General features: G+C 43.1%; 1 protein-coding gene across 5 annotated transcripts in view; it reads right to left on the bottom strand.

Moving 5' to 3' along the window:
• The window catches only part of GIT1 (GIT ArfGAP 1), a 145,041-nt gene that overhangs the window by 18,735 nt on the left and 108,237 nt on the right, over positions 1-18,069 (bottom strand). For all 5 annotated transcript variants that reach the window (XM_077294300.1, XM_077294298.1, XM_077294295.1 and 2 more), the window contains 4 exons: positions 16,146-16,194; positions 15,758-15,830; positions 692-789; positions 485-596 (listed from right to left, as the gene is read on the bottom strand). In XM_077294300.1, the coding sequence (XP_077150415.1) occupies positions 485-596; positions 692-789; positions 15,758-15,830; positions 16,146-16,194 (332 nt within the window). The remainder of the gene's footprint in view (positions 1-484; positions 597-691; positions 790-15,757; positions 15,831-16,145; positions 16,195-18,069) is intronic.

Here is an 18,069-nt window from a genome sequence, read left to right as displayed (position 1 = left end):
AGGGAATATAAAATAAATGTTTGAAAATTGTGAAATTTTCAGCAAATTTCTGATATTTTGAAAAATAAACACAAGTCCTAAAGAACAAATTTTACCACCATCATGAAGAACAATATGTCACGAGAAAACAATCTCATAATCAGTGTGATCCGTTGAAGAGTCCCAGAGTGATTACCTCATAAAGTGACAAGGGCCAGAATTGTAAAAATTTGGCTGGTCATGAGGGTGAAAATAGGCTTCAGGGTGAAGGGGGAAATAAACCCTATGTGCTGGACCCTCCAAGGTGCTGTCAATCAGTGCCAGAAGGGAGGGGTTTGGGAAGGTTTACTCCCGGCTTGAGCCATAGACAGCAGATTCTTGCCAAGACTGAATCCTATCTAGTGGTGACGGAGATCTAGGGTAAAATGTGCCAATCGGCTCCTGAAGAATTCACAAATGGTTTCAATAATATTAGCTTATTTTGTAATCTAGAGGCAGTGATTACCTGTTGGAATTACAGAGGTTTTGCCTTGTTGTCTTCTTTTGGCTTCACTCAGAATATCAATGATTAAAGTGGCAAACTCGCGAGCATTGAAACGAGCCAATTTCTGGCGCCCCTAAAGAGACAATGACAAGTGTTTACAGTGGGTTTATATTACAGGGAGGTATAACAAATGTGGAAAAAACAAAAAAGAAAATAATACACTGATACCTGATTCCTCGTAGCAGAATATTCAGGGTTAACCGGTAGGAATGGGACAGCGCTGCGCTCCGTGACCAATGTGCTGTGATTCTGAGTCGTTAGCCAAACTGTTGGATAGAAGAACAGAATGGAGAATGATGAAAGCCAAACATGTGTTCCCACAAGCTGATCTGTATGTGTAAGGCCATCAGCGACCTGCACCAGAGCAACAAAACCTGCATGCTTAATTCTGTAAATTTGGTCACAACGTTATATTCACTACATAATTAAAGCAGTTGTTCCATCATTAAAGGGGTTGTAAAGGGATATATTATTGATGGACCCTCCACAGCATAGGTCACTAATATCAGAATGGTGGTAGTCTGCCATCCAGCACCCCCACTGATCAGCTGTTATTAGCTCCGGCAGCTAACGGATGGAAGAGCTCCGTACACTGTGTAGCGGCTGCTGCAGCGTACTACAGATCAGCTCATGTTGAAGAGTATAGAAGCCGATCTGCAGTTCCCAGAACTGGCTGCTAAACCATGAATGGAAGTGCAGTGCAGCGCCATTAAATGTGTACCCTCACCGATCTTATATTGGCGACCTATCCCAGGCACAGATCATATGCCCTGTCATCATCTGTAAGTACTGTGTCCATTTCATTCATTATGAGGAATATCAGCTAGTTTCCTGCACAATGGTACAAGAATAATCCAGTGCAGAAAATTATCACATTACTTACACAGTACGGAGCTACCTAGTGTTCAAAGTAAGCTGCAATGTGCACATCCACCTAGTGAGCTGCTGGGGGACACACATGGCCGGTCACTCTCCCTACTGACCGTTCTCTACTAATGAACTTTACACATTCACAATGTTCCATTTCATTAAGTTTTTATTGAACTTTTCCCATCCAATGTTACATATCTGCAGGGAAAATAAAAAGTACCAGAACTAGATTGTCCGCTGACAGCAAGGAAAGGAAACCTTCTGCTCAGAGCTCGATGCCGACAGCAGAAATTCTAAACAGCTCCCCATTAGGGACACGTCAGTTGTGGTGTACCAATTAACTCGGAAAAAATTGAAAACTTCCCAAACTCAATCTATGCAGCATTTTTTTTGTAAATTAGTCTGTCACACAACCCAATACAATCTATAGGGTACACACACATACATTACTAAATAGATCTGTCAGTTCTGGTGAAGTTGGTGTAATTAAAGTCCTTGTCAGAATGCTTCCTCAGTGTCCCTCCTCCCTGCTGCTGCTACTTTACCACAGTGCCCAGTACAAGCTGCAGCTGTCAAGTCAGGCTGGGAGATTGAATATACTTGGACTCATGAGTGCTCTCGCTCCTCAGCTGGACACACAAAAATTTTTTTCTCCCCTCGTCAGGATTATACAGCCATTGTGATGTGGACTGTACATTAAGTACGTCAGACTTATCAGGTGTAGTAGACCTATTTCATAATGAATGCAGTGTGTATTGTGAAAAATGGTTACGGATCCACTTTAACTAACACTCATTACTAAGTAAAAAAAAAAAAAAGCAGAAATAAAAAAAAGGTATTTAAAGATACAGTGCTCTTTTTAAATAAAGTGGTAAAGTGTAAACGCTCCATAAACTCAAAATATAGTCTGGTCGCTGTGGTCTAGTACTTCTCACAGACGTCTGCCGTGGCTGGAAAGTAGTTGAGGCAACCAAATAATACTGGAGTCTTTATTATTATTATAAAGGATACAACTGTATAAAAATAAAAAACATTCGATTTTCATAAAGAAATGTGGGATGGTTTCGAAAAATCATTCACAAGACCATGTGCGGTTTCCTGTTACAGAATGGCAAAGTATCCTTTAAAATCGGATGTTATACCTTGGCATTTGATTATTTTCTCACTCCCATAGACTTGAATAGGCGAGTCTCATCCAATTTACGGAGGAAACTAGTGCAGACTGTGATTTTTTTTTTTTTTTACATACAGATTCAGTCAGTGAAAAAAAAAATCATCCATCTGCACTGTCCCATTAACTAACATTAGTCCAAGTGCAATTTTTTTTTTTTTTCAATAATGGCACTCACACAGAAAACACAGTCATGCGCATGGGCCCTAAGGGATCAGTCAGCCGGATGCATAAATCGGACTTTGGAAAGCAGTGCACAGACTGGCCGGCGACTCTCCCGAACCAAGCGTGCCAGCTGCACAAAAATACATGAAGCGGTCATGCACGAGTGAGCTACCGGCCAATCCGCGCACTGCGTTCCGATCTTGGTCCAATTTATATGGCCGTCTGACTGCGTCCCAACTCTGCGTCATGCTGTTCCTATGTCGTTCATCTTTTTGGACTAGATTAACAACTGGATGTTATTATTTGGTGGCATGACTCTACATAACTCTGATGGGACAGTGTCAGACTAAGGCTGTGTGCACACATTCAGGATTTTTCGTGGTTTTTCGCTATAAAAACACGGAAAAAAACCGCATACATTAAGCATCCTATTATTAGAATGCAATCCGCAATTTTTGTGCACATGTTGCGTTTTTTTTCAGCGGCGGAATTGCATTCCGGAAAAAAACGCAGCATGTTCATTCTTTGTGCGGAATCACAGGGATTCCGTACACATAGGAATGCATTGATCCGCTTACTTTCCGCATGTGGCTATGCCCACCATGCGGGAAGTAAGCGGATCATGTGCGGTTGGTACCCAGGGTGGAGGAGAGGAGACTCTCCTCCAGGCCCTGGGAACCATATAATTGTAAAAAAAAAAAAAAAAAAGAATTAAAAATGATATATCGTGATATTCTCACCTTCCGGCGTCCCCAGCAGTCTTCCCGCTCCTCACGATGCTTCCGTTCCCAATAATGCATTGCGAAAATTGCGAGACCGCTACGTCATCTGAGGTCATTGCCGCAATGCATTATTGGGCAATAGCGAGGAACGGGAAGACTGCCGGGGATGCCGGAAGGTGAGAATATCATGATTTTTTTTAATTATTATTATTTTTAACATTCTGTCTTTTTACTACTGATGCTGCATAGCCAGCATCAATACTAAAAAGTTGGTCACACTTGTCAAACACTATGTTTGACAAGTGTGACCAACCTGTCAATCAGTTTTCCAAGCGATGCTACAGATTGCTTGGAAAACGCTAGCATTCTGCAAGCTAAAAACGCTTGCAAAACGCCAGTGTTTAGCGAGAATACGCATGCCAATTCCGCATGCGATATACCCACGGCAGGAAATTTCTGCGGCAATTCTGCAACGTGTGAACTTAGCCTCACACCCCCAATTGCCAATGGAGATGGTAATGCCCAGTTATCAATTTATTCCAATAATTCCAGTAGGAAAAACAGCGGAATAACATAATACAAGGCTCCATGAAACACCACTTCCAAAAATTATTTAAAGCGAGTCCATCACCATCCAAATGCAAAGTAAACCGTTTATACATACACATACATATATATATATATATATATATATATATATATATATATATATATATATATATATATATATATATATATCTCATTGTGGAGGCATACCTGAAACGATTCCTCAGCATTGCACACACTGACAGTGAAAGAGTTAAAGCATGCAGTGTCAGTGCTCTCATCCATCTCTCCTGTCTGCAGCGGCTGCTCGCTGCACACAGGATCACACCATAGCGAGCAGCCCCTGCAGACAGGAGAGGTGAATGAGAGCGCACATGCACAACCCAACACTGACATCTAGCCTCCTTTACTGGGAGTATACGCAGGGCTGAGGAATCACTTCAGGCATCACCAATATGCAATCAACAATATGGGAGGTGCGGAGGATTTTAATTGAGGGGGCTGAACGCTGCACTGAGCACGCCTCATTTTTACATGCAACAAAGATATAAATGTGATAAGTAAAATCTACAGATGTATATGTATAAACTGTACCATATGAATTTTGGGATTTGGGGGGGAGGGGGGGGGGTAGGACTCCCTTTTATAAAGCAGACCGGTCAGGAGAGGTGACAGCTGTTGTGCACGAACCTCCTCGGTCTATCAGACTGCCTTGTATAGGATCCAGTGTCTGGGAACTGTATGGTACAATAACCTTTTACATGTGAAATCTACTCTTCACACATGGATCCTCTTATGTTAATGCATGAAGTGGTTGAATAATAGGAGCGGAGCATTTCTGCATAGTAAGCAGTGTAAAGGGAGAAATACAGCCAGACTACACGACCATTGCATAATATAGGAGCAATGACTAATGGCTGGCATAAGGACAGCACTGTAGGTGGGTGCGATCGGGAGGAAACTCCTGAGACATGTCCAAGAACAACTAATGAACTAAACACCTGCGCTTGCAGTATAGGGCGCTGCGGAGTCAGCACTAGTTTGTTTCTCTGGGCACCCACTCCGTAATTACACAGCTCCCATTAACCTCAGTTTTGTTTTCCCAGCTGCTCTTAGAAGAAGAAAACAAAAGCATATTCATATATTCTGCTCGCCCCAATCGACCATCCCAGGAAACCCAACTCTCTAACACCGCACATGCCAGAAAGGATGGCAGGGTGTGTGCACATAGTGAGGCTTGTAGGAGGCCTCCCCATAGTCCGTGCAGTCTGCTAGGTTGTCATCCCTATAAAACCAGGCCGGATCCATCAGAAACCCAGCGGATATAGCACAGGCTGACTCACGCTGGCCTCTGAACACGCGCTCCACTGGATGAGGACAGGGCTGGATGATCAGGACAGTACCTTGGAGAACAGATTTAGGCTATGTTCATATTGCATTTTTGACTGGTGACTCCATCGGAACTTATGTTTGAAACCCTAAAAACAGGATTTGGGTGCAACCCCCAACGAGGCTTTAATAAGCGGGGTCCACAGTTCTTTTGTGCTCGACTCAAAAAGGTGACGACTGCCGAAAAGTAAATCAAACAGAAAATTGACTGTCTGCTTCATTAAACTCAATGGCCCGTCTGGTGGTTCGGAAGGAATCCCGTTTTTCAGGGCCTCAGACGAAAGCCCAATAGGGCCACTGATGTGTGGAAAAAAATGTAATAGGAACGTAGCTCAAGGCTGGAGCTACACACAGACATTTAGATACTTGGCTTCTTTTTCCCCCCAAAAAAATACCAATGTAAATGTGATTTTCACATTGCTCTATGGTGTAAAAAAAAGTCACAATGCATTCAAGAATTGTTACAAAAACCCCATTTAGCAAGTAGAGATTACTTATGGAATCACTGTGTGAGGGCCCCCCCCCCCCCCTTCACACATCCGTATAAAACCAGTAGCGGGAAAAAGTGTCATCCATCAGTGTTTTATCAGCGTGCCATCAGTGTTTTTTCTGGTATGGATAAAGAAAGAATGAAGTTACAAGGGTTCTCCTCTACTTTGCAATGTAAAATACGGACAGCCCACGGATGCCACACTGATGTACGCTGTACGCGTTTCTCACAGACCCATGGACTTGTATTGGCCCTGGTCATCCGGAAAAAAAACAGACATGTCCCCATGTGTGAACACACGGACATGTGAAGATCACCATAGGTTATGATGGATACATGTGGTATCTGTGAAAAAACAAACAAAAAAAAATAGATACCACACATACTGCAAACAGTGAAGGAGGCCTTATGGTGGTTTCCAATTAGGGCTCGATCACACATTCTCATATGAATGCTATCCGTTTTTTTTTTTTTAACCAATAGCACTCATACCTATGACATTCAGGCTGTTCACATGTCCAATTTTTTTTTCCTGAGACCGAGTGGTCCATGGAAAATATCGGTGACACGTATGATTTTGATTCAGGTGTCAGGTCAGGATTGACAATGTAAGTTATTGGGTCCGTGATTAAAAAAGAAAAAAAACAAACGGGCATGAACAGCAAGTTGTTTTCCCGTACAAATTAATAGGACCATTCTGTTGATTATTTTATTACTTTTATTGCTTTCCCCACCTTTCTATTTAGCGGACCAGCTCAAACACCAGCAAAAGACGATGCAGTGTGAATATACCCTTAAAGTTTATTAAGGTCGCTGCTATTCAGAAACATGCAGCCACACTAGCCAACGGCAGGTCAGAGACAGGAAAGTGGTAGGTAATTACTGGTCATTGTGAGATTTCCTGGATACTAGTCATTACACTCCAATGCAAGACCCAGCTTCTCTACATGGCTCCACTTCCGCCCTTCCTCTGGGCCAAATACAGAGGACAAGAAGGCATTCCGCGCGGTGTCCTCGGATGCTCATACAGCTATAAGGCAGACATTCAATTCAACTTCTACTCACACAAGTTTGGAGGGTTCAGTGGTTAAAATAACAGACAGAAAAGACCAATTCTACCCCTATCACTGTGCCAGAATAATTACCGTAAATGCTGGATGGCAGAATACGCATGTGCAGCCTGTTAAAGGGGATACCCATCTGTACATAGTGCCTGGTTGGGCACAATAACTAAGGGGCCCATTTCCTCTAAGACATAAGTTACAGTTAGTGATGACTATGATGGAACGGGGTGTGAAATATTTCAGGTTCAATTTTTACTATGGCATCAACACTGTGCATATGATCCCACTACTGTGACATTACTGTGTGCATTATCCCTGTGCATAAGGAAAGCCAATGTCATCATTAGCCTTTCATGTTCTGAACTTGCCAAAGAAGTTGACAGTGGAGCAAGGTGATGGCAACTTTTGTACTGTAGCTGTGATGGCACGCTGTCCATTCAAGAAGACCCTCCAACATGCTATGGCTCGCCGCTAGGTACGGACTGGGACTGAAATTTGGCCCTGGCATTTGAAATCACACAGACCCATGTTGTCCCCGTCCCAAGCACCAGATGGGAATATATTACTAATATTACCCTGGATGGAGGAAAGCAAGAGTTACTACAAGACCAATATTTCTAATGTGTTCCGTGTCTTGGTGGGGTAAGTGACGGGGTAAGTGACGGGGTAAGTGATGGAGTCAGCGACTTTGTGCTCTGTCAAAACTTTTAACAGTATGGGTGTCTTGAAAACACAGATTCTGTTAATAACATAGCAGACAAGACAGGTCACGATCAGACAGGCCCTTCTGGCATTTGCCAAAATTGCCAGATGGCCAGTCTGGCCCGGCCTACCACAGAGGAGCAGCTCGGGAACAGCATATACTGGCTGTGGGAGGTGGAGACGTGAATATGATAAGTTGGAGATGGGTTATACTGTTAGGTGGAGGGGCTGCCTGAAGCTATTGGCTATGCTATGGTGAGAGCGCTTGATGCAGAAATTTCGCAAGGTGGGAAAAGAGGGGCACAGGGTGTCTGTGTGGAAGCATTGGTTGCCATTAGACAGGAAACGAGGGGCTCCAATGTCATTACTATAAGTAGGGGGCAATACTGGAGGCTCTGGTTGTCACTCGCAACTATCTGATTGTGGCTCACCATGTTCAAGTTGGATAACCCATTTAAATTTACCACTTGCCAATCACGCAAGCCATGATGAGGTCTGACATGCCACATGGCGACTTCCCACAAAATAAATGTCTTCTATTGGAAAGTAGAGTCACAGTGATACCTGCGAGTGGGCACTACTACTCGGGAGAAGCTTTACACCGGTGTTGCTATTTCCGTTGTTCTGCTCTGTCAAAAGGAGCAGAACATGAAAAATATCAACAGTTCTGTCTGTCATATGATGGACACCAAACATCACCTAACGGACTTCATTGATTCGGACGTGCCTTTGTTTTGCCGGCTGTCATTTTACCTCTGCAGAGTTGGTTTGTCACGGTTAATGGAATTTGTGACGGAGAATCCTCACACCGTAAAGTAGAGGAGGAAGTGAAGAAAAATGAACAAAAACAGAACATCTTGCAACAATCAAAGCTACACAGCACAACTGGACATTGGCAGACATTCTTATGCTGGTATTTATGGCCGGCTTTAATAAAAAACAAACGGTTTCCAGGGAAGGCAGACAGCGGGAGGAAAGGTCCAATCTGCTGCACCACATTGCACAACATCTGTAGAAGACATTTCTTTAATAAGGACTCCAGTATTCCACATTACCTAACACTATGCCTACTCCTCTTTGCATTGCCAACACAAAGCACTAAAAAATAACATTTTATTAATAATAAATAGGTCTTTCCACTTACAGTTCTGTCATATACTCTGCTTTAAAAGGTTTAAACCTAAAACAAACTTGATGTCATTCATCGGCACATAGAAGTATCCACAGATGACGTCAACAGTATAAACTTTGGAAGTTTTTAAACTTTTTAAAGTTGCGATCATGGGGGCAATTATTTTCCTTAACTTTGGCCATAATCCCAATGAAAAAAAAAACAAAAGCAATCACCCCCTCCCCGATGGTTACTTACAAGGAACATTAGATTGTATCCTGCTGAATAGCAACCGCTTTACAGCAATGTAGACACCATGGAAGTAATGAAGGTCAGTCTTCCAATATCACAAATTCAGAGATCTTTCCAAATCCAGCTGTCAAACAAACATGGGAATGTGGGTGACAGGAAGATGAGCCGCCGGGGGTCTCGGATTGGGGAGGAGAATTTAGGCAGCCTGTGGTCCAGAGCAAGGGCGAGAATGGAGAAGCAACAGGAAAGCCTCTGTCTGCTCGCTGAACATGAACACGTCTGTTGCAGCTTACACTGCGGAGAATTGGCAGCTTTATGGAATGTGGGATGGGTCTGGAACGGCTTTATAAAAAAACATGTACATCAGGCGTTTGGTAAAGCTTTTTTTTTTTAATCATAGTTCTCTTGTTGTGGTTTCTACTTTGGTAAACAAAAAAAAAAAAAAGTTTTCTCTGGCAGAAAGGAACCTTAGTGATGACTAGCTGGGCTTAACCCACTACATGCCTAGAGCAAAGGACTGGGCTGAAGATTAGATCATTCCCCTTCCCACATAGTCTTGGCAATCCTGACACGTGACGTCTCTGTCTGGAGCAGAGGATGTGTTGTGCAGGGCAGTGGAGAAAGGAAAAAAAACAAAAAACGTTCTGTTGACTGAAGTTGTTCAGCTCTCAGGTACATATAGGGAAAAAATAGCAAAAAAGACAATTGGAAATATAAGATGAGCACCACATGAAACATTAACGTTAGGACCTGACTGGACATGAAAATAACAATATAACTGCAGGGAAAATGTCTACTCAGAGGCTCATTCTCAATGGTGGAGGAGAAAGGGGACGCACTCCAATTACACGATCCTTTATTCACACCATTCCAATGTTTCAGCACATTGTGAAGCTAGTCTCCGTGATGAGCACTCATTGCAGGGGTCCCAGATGCAGGGACCACCATTACTAGTTGCATAGTGTGGGTTCTGGGGCCCACCAATAACCAATTCCAGGGCATCTCTCTCTCGAGATCTCAATCTATCCATTTTCCCGAAGTCCACCACAGTGAAAAGTTAGGAGATTGTGGGGACTTCTGACATTTTCTGAAAGCATGTAGCCCGCCGCAGCCTCGTACCGCGGAACACCCCCTCCTCTAAGCCAGGGACCCACGGCATCGCCGCAATCCTGCCACCACTGTCAGATTCCTGCAGCAGCGGCTCTGCCTCCTGTGACCCCGCTCCAACGCAGCCGCCTCCCCCTACCCCAGTGAGCTACAGTAAAAGCGGACTATAAGACACATCACCATTTCATTAAAGAAAAAAAATCCTCTTTTCCGCCCTAAAATTTGGGGTACGTCTTATGGTCAGGTGCATCTTATAGTCCGCGAAATACGGTACATGCAAATGTGACATTATCCTCAATCACAAAATTATATAACAATGAACTGGGTAAGTTGTTAAATGAATAAGATGCTTTCTACATAGTGATTCAAGTATATAGTGCCAAGCTGTAAATATAGTATCCAGTGAATTCCCTAGTAGATCCTTCCCCTTCTGGCAGCTGTAAATATAGTATCCAGTTTATTCCCTAGTAGATTCTCCTTCCCCTTCTGGTGGCTGTAAATATAGAATCCAGTAAGTTCCCTACTGGATCCTCCTTCTCGCAGCTGTAAATATAGTATCCAGTGAATTCCCTAGTGGATCCTCCTTCCCCTTCTGGCAGCTGTAAATATAATATACAGTTTATTCCCTAGTGGATCCTCCTTCCCCTTCTGGCAGCTGTAAATATAGTATCCAGTGAATTACCTAGTGGATCCTCCTTCCCCTTCTGGCACCTGTAAATATAGTATCCAGTGATTACCCTAGTGGATCCTCCTTCCCCTTCTGGCAGCTGTAAATAAAGTATACAGTGAATTACCTAGTGGATCCTCCTTCCCCTTCTGGCAGCTGTAAATATAGTATCCAGTGAATTACCTAGTGGATCCTCCTTCCCTTTCTGGCAGCTACAAATATAGTATGCAGTAAGTTTTCCTGACCCTTTTGGTATTTGTAAATACAGTTCCAAGTACGTTCCACTGCACGTAGATACTGTATGGACTGTACAATCGGGTCTGAAGCAATAAAGCAATAAACAATTTTTACTGGTAGGACACCCTCTTTAACATACAGTCATCATGAAGATAAAAAAAACGATTCCAGGTATGTAGTTTTGTGTGTGTGTGTGTGTGTGGGGGGGGGGGGGGGGGTAAAAAGGGGGAAGGGGTCCTTGACAAGTAAACAATGGTGACTATTAGGACCTTAAAGGGGTTGTCTCAATAAAGATCTCAGTCTGTAGACCTTGTAAGCACTCCGCTCCTTGCCTAGGAGACTGGCCACTGTGAATAGATTGAAGAAGTGACCTAGTCAATGATCAGTACTCAATATAATATTAAAAAATCCCTCCATTCTTGAGATTTTTAATAAGAGGCGAATTGCAAAGTTCCCATTTTAAAAGAACTTTGCCATTTTAACCATTTATGTAGTTGAGGCTATCCCTTTAAGGCTGAATTCAGACGTCCGTGTACAGACCATGATGCGATGGACTGGCCGCGGTTCTCCCGACGTGAACTTGTCCGCCTCATATATGCCGTACTCGGACTGTGATATACGGACGTCCGTATTTGGCCTAAGGGTCATCACTGACCAGTATGGTCAGTGAACTGTAGAGCACAATTGTATGTAACAGCTAAAACCAGCCGGCCACATTGTACGGGGGTAGAGCGCCGCCTCTGTCATGCCAGCAGATAACGAGTCACAACTTGAGTTTATTTCTAAAACCCCAAAGCCACAAACCCTGTGTTATGTCTGGATGTCGGCGCTTTTCATAGACCATACCCAAGACATAGCAGTCTGCAATTACACTGGAGCTTTTTATACGCTCTGCGTAATCCTGTGAAGTACAGTGAACCTAAAGCTAACCATAAAGTCATAACCATTGGGAATGTACATCAAGACACCTCCTTCTACAGAAAGTAACAGACATCGAATAAGTAGTCATCTGGCTGGTCATCCGAAAATGCTGTAAAGTGGTGTCTACTTGTCTTGCTTTATATAGGATGGAAAGGAGAATCTGAAGGAAGCAGCTCCTTCTCCCCTACCAGAAGGAAATCCCAGCACAACTAAACACATTAGATGGGATATATAGTTCTGAATAAGAGGCGAAACGTCTAATGAAATCTAAAATTATACATTTACAGAACTGAGAGACTGAATCATTACTTATATTATTGATCTTCTGTAGAAAATATTAATGCTATTTATTAATTTGCCGTTTAAAGGGAATCAAATCAGCAGGATTTCACACCCCAAACTATTTCTATGTGCATCTAGCTCTTTAAAACACAAGTCCATCCATACCCTTACACGGCCAGTTAATTCCTTGTCAATGAGAAATCAGAATTTTCATTTATATGCAAATGAGACTGAGTAGCCATGGTAGATCCAAAGCTCCTGTCACTCCAGATCTATTCCCCGCCTAGCACCGCCTCCGTGCTGTGTTACTTCAGGAAAAGGAGTGGTCAGTCAAGCAGTTTATCCTTCAACTGCCGGATTATTAGAATTTCCCGAATATCAGAATTTTTCACTCATCCTACTTGAAGAAAAGAACAATTCTACACAACTACATAAAACTACAACATGCCTATGGGAATCCAAACTCATATCATCATCAAAGATACCCCAACATTCAGAAGCCCCTAGAAGTACATAGCTCTCTATAAAAATCAATCTATAAATATAAAAATATATATACCGTATATACTCGAGTGTAAGCCGAGATTTTCAGCCCAAATTTTTGGGCTGAAAGTGCCCCTCTCGGCTTATACTCAAGTCACGGTCGGCGGCAGGGTCGTCGGGTGAGGGGGAGAAGGCTCTGAGGCATACTTACCTGCTTCCGGGGCTCCTGGCGCTGTCCCTGCAGTCCCACGGTCTCCGGGTGCCGCAGCTCTTCCCCTGTTCAGCGGTCACGTGGGACCGCTCATTAGAGAAATGAATATGGACTCCACTCCCATAGGGGTGGAGCCGCATATTCATTCCTCTAATGAGCGGTAACTGTGACCGCTGATAGAGGAAGAGGCTGCGGCACCGAAGACCAGCTGTCCGGGGGAAGGAGCGGGACGCCGGGAGCAGGTAAGTATTACATATTCCTGTCCGCGTTCCACACGCCGGGCGCCGCGCCATCTTCCCGACGTCTCTCCGCACTGACTGTGCAGGTCAGAGGGCGCGATGACGCATATAGTGTGCGCGCCGCCCTCTGCCTGATCAGTCAGTGCAGAGAGATGCCGGGACGGGACGCTGAGGAGCTGCAAGCAAGAGAGGTGAGTATGTCATTTTTTTTTTATTGCAGCAGCAGCAGCAATGGCACAGCTTTCTATGGTACATCTATGGGGCAATAATGAACGGTGCAGAGCACTATATGGCACAGCTATGGGGCAATAATGAACAGTGCAGAGCACTATATGGCACAGCTATGGGGCAATAATGAACGGTGCAGAGCACTATATGGCACAGCTATGGGGCCATAATGAACGGTATGGAGCATCTATTTTTATTTTTGAAATTCACCAGTAGCTGCTGCATTTTCCACCCTAGGCTTATACTCGAGTCAATAAGTTTTCCCAGTTTTTTGTGGCAAAATTAGGGGGGTCGGCTTATACTCGGGTCGGCTTATACTCGAGTATATACGGTATCTGCATTATATATCCTACTGGACTGCAAAGCAGTCACAAGACAATGACATCTTAAGGCCCCCATACACATTACACTAATGTTGGACCACCACAAATACGATATCAACGGGTTTGGGGGGACCATGTAATGTGTATGGGGGCTCCAGACAACTGATAGGGAAAATGTCAATGTCAATCACACATGTCCGATTTCAGACTTTTGATCACATTGTTCTCACGTAGATAAGCTGCCAGCTGACATTCTCATAGAGAACACTGGAGAGCTCAAGTGTCAAGGGAGTGTTACTGAGCATGTGCGACCACCAATCTACTAAAGACAGCGACTAAAGATGGTCACACATGCTCACTAGCCATATAAACCCTGTTCACGTGATCAGTGGGGGGCCCAGAAACCATACATTTATCATATGAATGGGTGATGAATGTGGTTTGCGGGCAAACCCTAATAGTTTGTACTATACATAAAATAAATGTCCTTCTGCTCTTTCTAAAAGTGCAATTTAGGAATGTGGCACAAACAGACCAGGTCAATAAGTGCAGGTTCCAACGTTGCAGATCTGTTGTGCTTTTTTTGGAGCAGAATCCACTTTAATAATAATAATAATAATAATAATTTTATTTATATAGCGCCAACATATTCCGCAGCGCTTTACAACTTATAGAGGGGACTTATACAGACAACAGACATTACAGCATAACAGAAATCACAGTTCAAAACAGATACCAGTAGGAATGAGGGCCCTGCTGCTCGCAAGCTTACAATCTATGAGGAAAAGGGGAGACACACTTTACACTTTACGAATGGAAACCATCTCCCCTAAAGGGTTAAATGGAAAACTAACTTATGGCTGCTTGTTATGAATATAGTAATAGACTTTTGGTCCTACACGGTCTTATGAGATGGACTGTGGTTGACTGTAGCCTTATGACATCAGTGGCGGGCGATGGCACATACGCGGATATGAGCGAGATCGGCATAGGACCTTGACGCCTGCGCTGTGAGAAGACGCAGGGCCGGGCGAGTTCAAGAGAGACAAGCCCTCTAAGGGTTTTTTCCTCTCATATAGTAAAGTTATTTGTTAAAAATTAACCGGCATTTTAATTTTTATCTAATAAATGAATAGCACACATGGAAATAAAAAACTTTGTAATATATATTTTATTATTAGAGAAATTTTCTTCTTTCACCTCCTGGAATCATCACTCTCAATTCATGAGGTTTCCGATTACTGAGTCAGGAGAAAACAGTTGGTGATTATAAGATTACTAGGTATTGAACCAGTCCTACGCACGGACGGAGAGCATGTTTATTGGTACATTTATACAGTGTCTTCAATAAAATGGCGCAGGAGATCGTGGTATGCGCAAGCGCTGACATTGGTGCTATTTTAATGAAGCAATTTACTACAACGTCAACATAGCAGTGCGCACCCGCCGGGCATAGGGATAATGGCGATGTAGAGCACGTGCGAACTGCTATGTTGATGTCATAGTAAAATTATTCACTAAAATGGTGCCAGAGTCAACACATGCACATCCCGCGATATCCGGCGCCATTTAAAACACCGTCTACGATTTCGCATACACATGGTCTTTAATAAAATGGCGTTGTAGTGCAGCATGCGCCAACTCCACAGTGCACAGGTGCAGACTCCGACATCACGGGCACCACCCACCCCCAGCTTCGGACAGAAGGACGCCTCCACCATTATATATAAGATATGGAGAGAGGAAGAGCTAGAGCCACAAACAGGCAAGTTCTCCTGAAAAGATAGTTACAATGTTGTATAGAAGTTTATGAGCACCAACTGTTATCTCCTATATCTTAGTAATGGGGAAATCTGTATTCAGTAAAGACAGGTTTTACCTATTTTGAGAATGAAAGATCAGCCCAGGAGGAGACAGAAGATGATTATCTGGTGTCTGCAAAGGCTGCAGAGTAGCACTTCAAAAGTAATCGTCCCGTATACCAGGCCAGTGGGACTCCGTCAGGCGTGCCAGTACAGTCATACATCATAAACACTCATTATACAACGCTCTACCTGCATCGTTTTCTCTTCGATCGACCTCATCGTAGACATCCATGGCCAGTTCTTCAAATAGCCGGTTACTGAGCTGTGAATAAAGATAGTGCCTGGTTAATCAGGAAGAAATAACAGGCAGCGGGTAACTGTCCATCACAAGAAAGAGAGCGGCTGCGGAAGTGCTGGATAATGGCAGCAAAGTTCACCAGAGCGAACATAAAGTGACAGCCCTGCAATTACAATAGACTGTAGCAGTATGTGATCAAAGACAGCGACAAAAGTGTCACTCTGAAGAAAACGACGAGATGACCGGGAAGCTAGAGAAGGATAGAGGCAACCAACGTGACAGATGAATGAGGCTTCAGGTGCCCGGAGGACACCCGCCTCGTGCTGGCACAGAACCTACCGCCTGAAGCTTCTTCTTGGCAGCTTTCGCAAGTTCCGACAGGTCCAAACTGTAACAAAAAAAAGATAAGTGTAACATAAACCCATAATAACCATGTCCACAGCGCTTCCGATGTTACATAACCCAAATGGATATTAGAATATGTTACAAAAGGTAAAACAAAGGCTTCGGCCTCACCCGTGTAAATGGGTCCTTACACCTAAGGCTACGGGCACACCACGTCTTTTAGACAATAGAACAACCACCAAGTTTTCCCAGTCAGTGCTGCTTCAAGAAGACTCTGGCGGTCATTTTTTTGAGGACGCTTCACCGCCAGCCACTTTCAATCTATACTTTAAGTATAGAGATTGGGTAGATTCCAAGCGGAAGTTGCCAAAAGAATGAGTATGTCCCATCTCTTAGCCGCCCCTGTCAAGTGGTTAAAAGAAGTTACAGAAGATGGGACATGTGCACAGCAATGTCGCTTTGACATTGCTGTGCACTACTCATTTTACAGGGCTCTACGACAGACGGATTCCGGGTAGGATCCGCTAGAAAAAGACGACGTGTGCACATTCCATATACCGTAACAATTCTTCTTCTTCTACCGCTATAAAAAGGTACCCAAAAACAAAGGAAGTGCAAAACCTGAGTAAAATAGAAATGTTTATTAATTAAATACCGTATATGTTTGCATCTCTATAAAAATATACTTTTTTATATAAATTTATTATGGAGTTCAGTAAATGTGGGGGAAAACAAAATCAGCCTACAATAAGCCCCCCTAATAACAGCTGCAGACTAGAAAGGAGTTACAATTGTACACGTATAGGTGCTATAAAACACCTGTTAGTAGCTGAAAGTGGCAAGCTCCGCGACTTTTGGAGACCTGTAGTGCCCATGTGACTGCCTGAAGCCTCAATGAAAAGGTTTAAAAATAAAAAAAAACAACATTTAAAGAGAACCTGACCACCAAAAACACTATTTACGCCCAGATGTAGGGTTAATTTGCACGTAAATAGCGTTACATCCCTGTGTAGTAAGCTGATATATACATATATTGATATATATCTTATGATCTTCATTGAAAAATAAAAAATTGAAGTCTTTCAATTTTCACACTGGCCAGTGGGGCTGCTTTAGACTTCTTGTCCATTCTGAAACAGTTTTCTGCAGGCTCCTCATCAGCAGAGGCAGGATGACAATAACCGTTAAAACCTCCGTACTGTGTGGCTTATACAGGAACGACCAGTCACAATAGACGATGTCACAACCAACCTGCTCCCCCTCCCTTTACAATGACCATTGCACACACTCATTAGATCCTTCAATACAAAAAAAATAGGGTCAGAGTCTGTTCATTGTGGCTTCCTGAAATAGAAAGTTAAGAGTCTAAAAAAGACCCGTTGGCCAGTGTGAAAATTGTAAGATTTCTACTTTTAATTTTTAATACAGATTATGATAGGGAATATTTGTATTTATTTTTCAAAATACATATAAAACACAAAAACCTGATTTAAAAAATAAGTCATTTGCTTATGATAGCGTCCCTTTAAATTGCCAATACGCATTAGGTAAAAGAATCCCTCCCATTAATATTCTCTCTCTAAGCCTGCATGTATTGTGCTGGTGTTAATATACTCGCCTATTTCGTCTTCTCTGGTCTCCAGCGCCGTTCTACTCCTCTACGGAGTTTTGCTGCCTCACAACTTGGAATTTCACTTTCACTTTTTTTGAGGGTTTGAAAGACAGAATGAAACAGGTTTTGCTCAAGAATATCCCCATCCAGCTTCCCAATCCTTGTTGCTGAAAAACATCCCCACAGAACGATTCTGCCATCACCATGTTTCACTGTGGGGATGGTGTTCTTGAGGTGATGAGATTTATTTGTTTGGCACCAGACAATGTTTACCTTGGTGTTCAAGAAGTACAATTTTGGTCTCAT

This window comes from Ranitomeya variabilis, chromosome 3 (genome assembly GCF_051348905.1).
Source record: "Ranitomeya variabilis isolate aRanVar5 chromosome 3, aRanVar5.hap1, whole genome shotgun sequence".
NCBI lineage: Eukaryota > Metazoa > Chordata > Amphibia > Anura > Dendrobatidae > Ranitomeya > Ranitomeya variabilis.
Note: the sequence above shows the minus strand (reverse complement) of the source record. Positions and strands in the feature narration are given on the sequence as shown.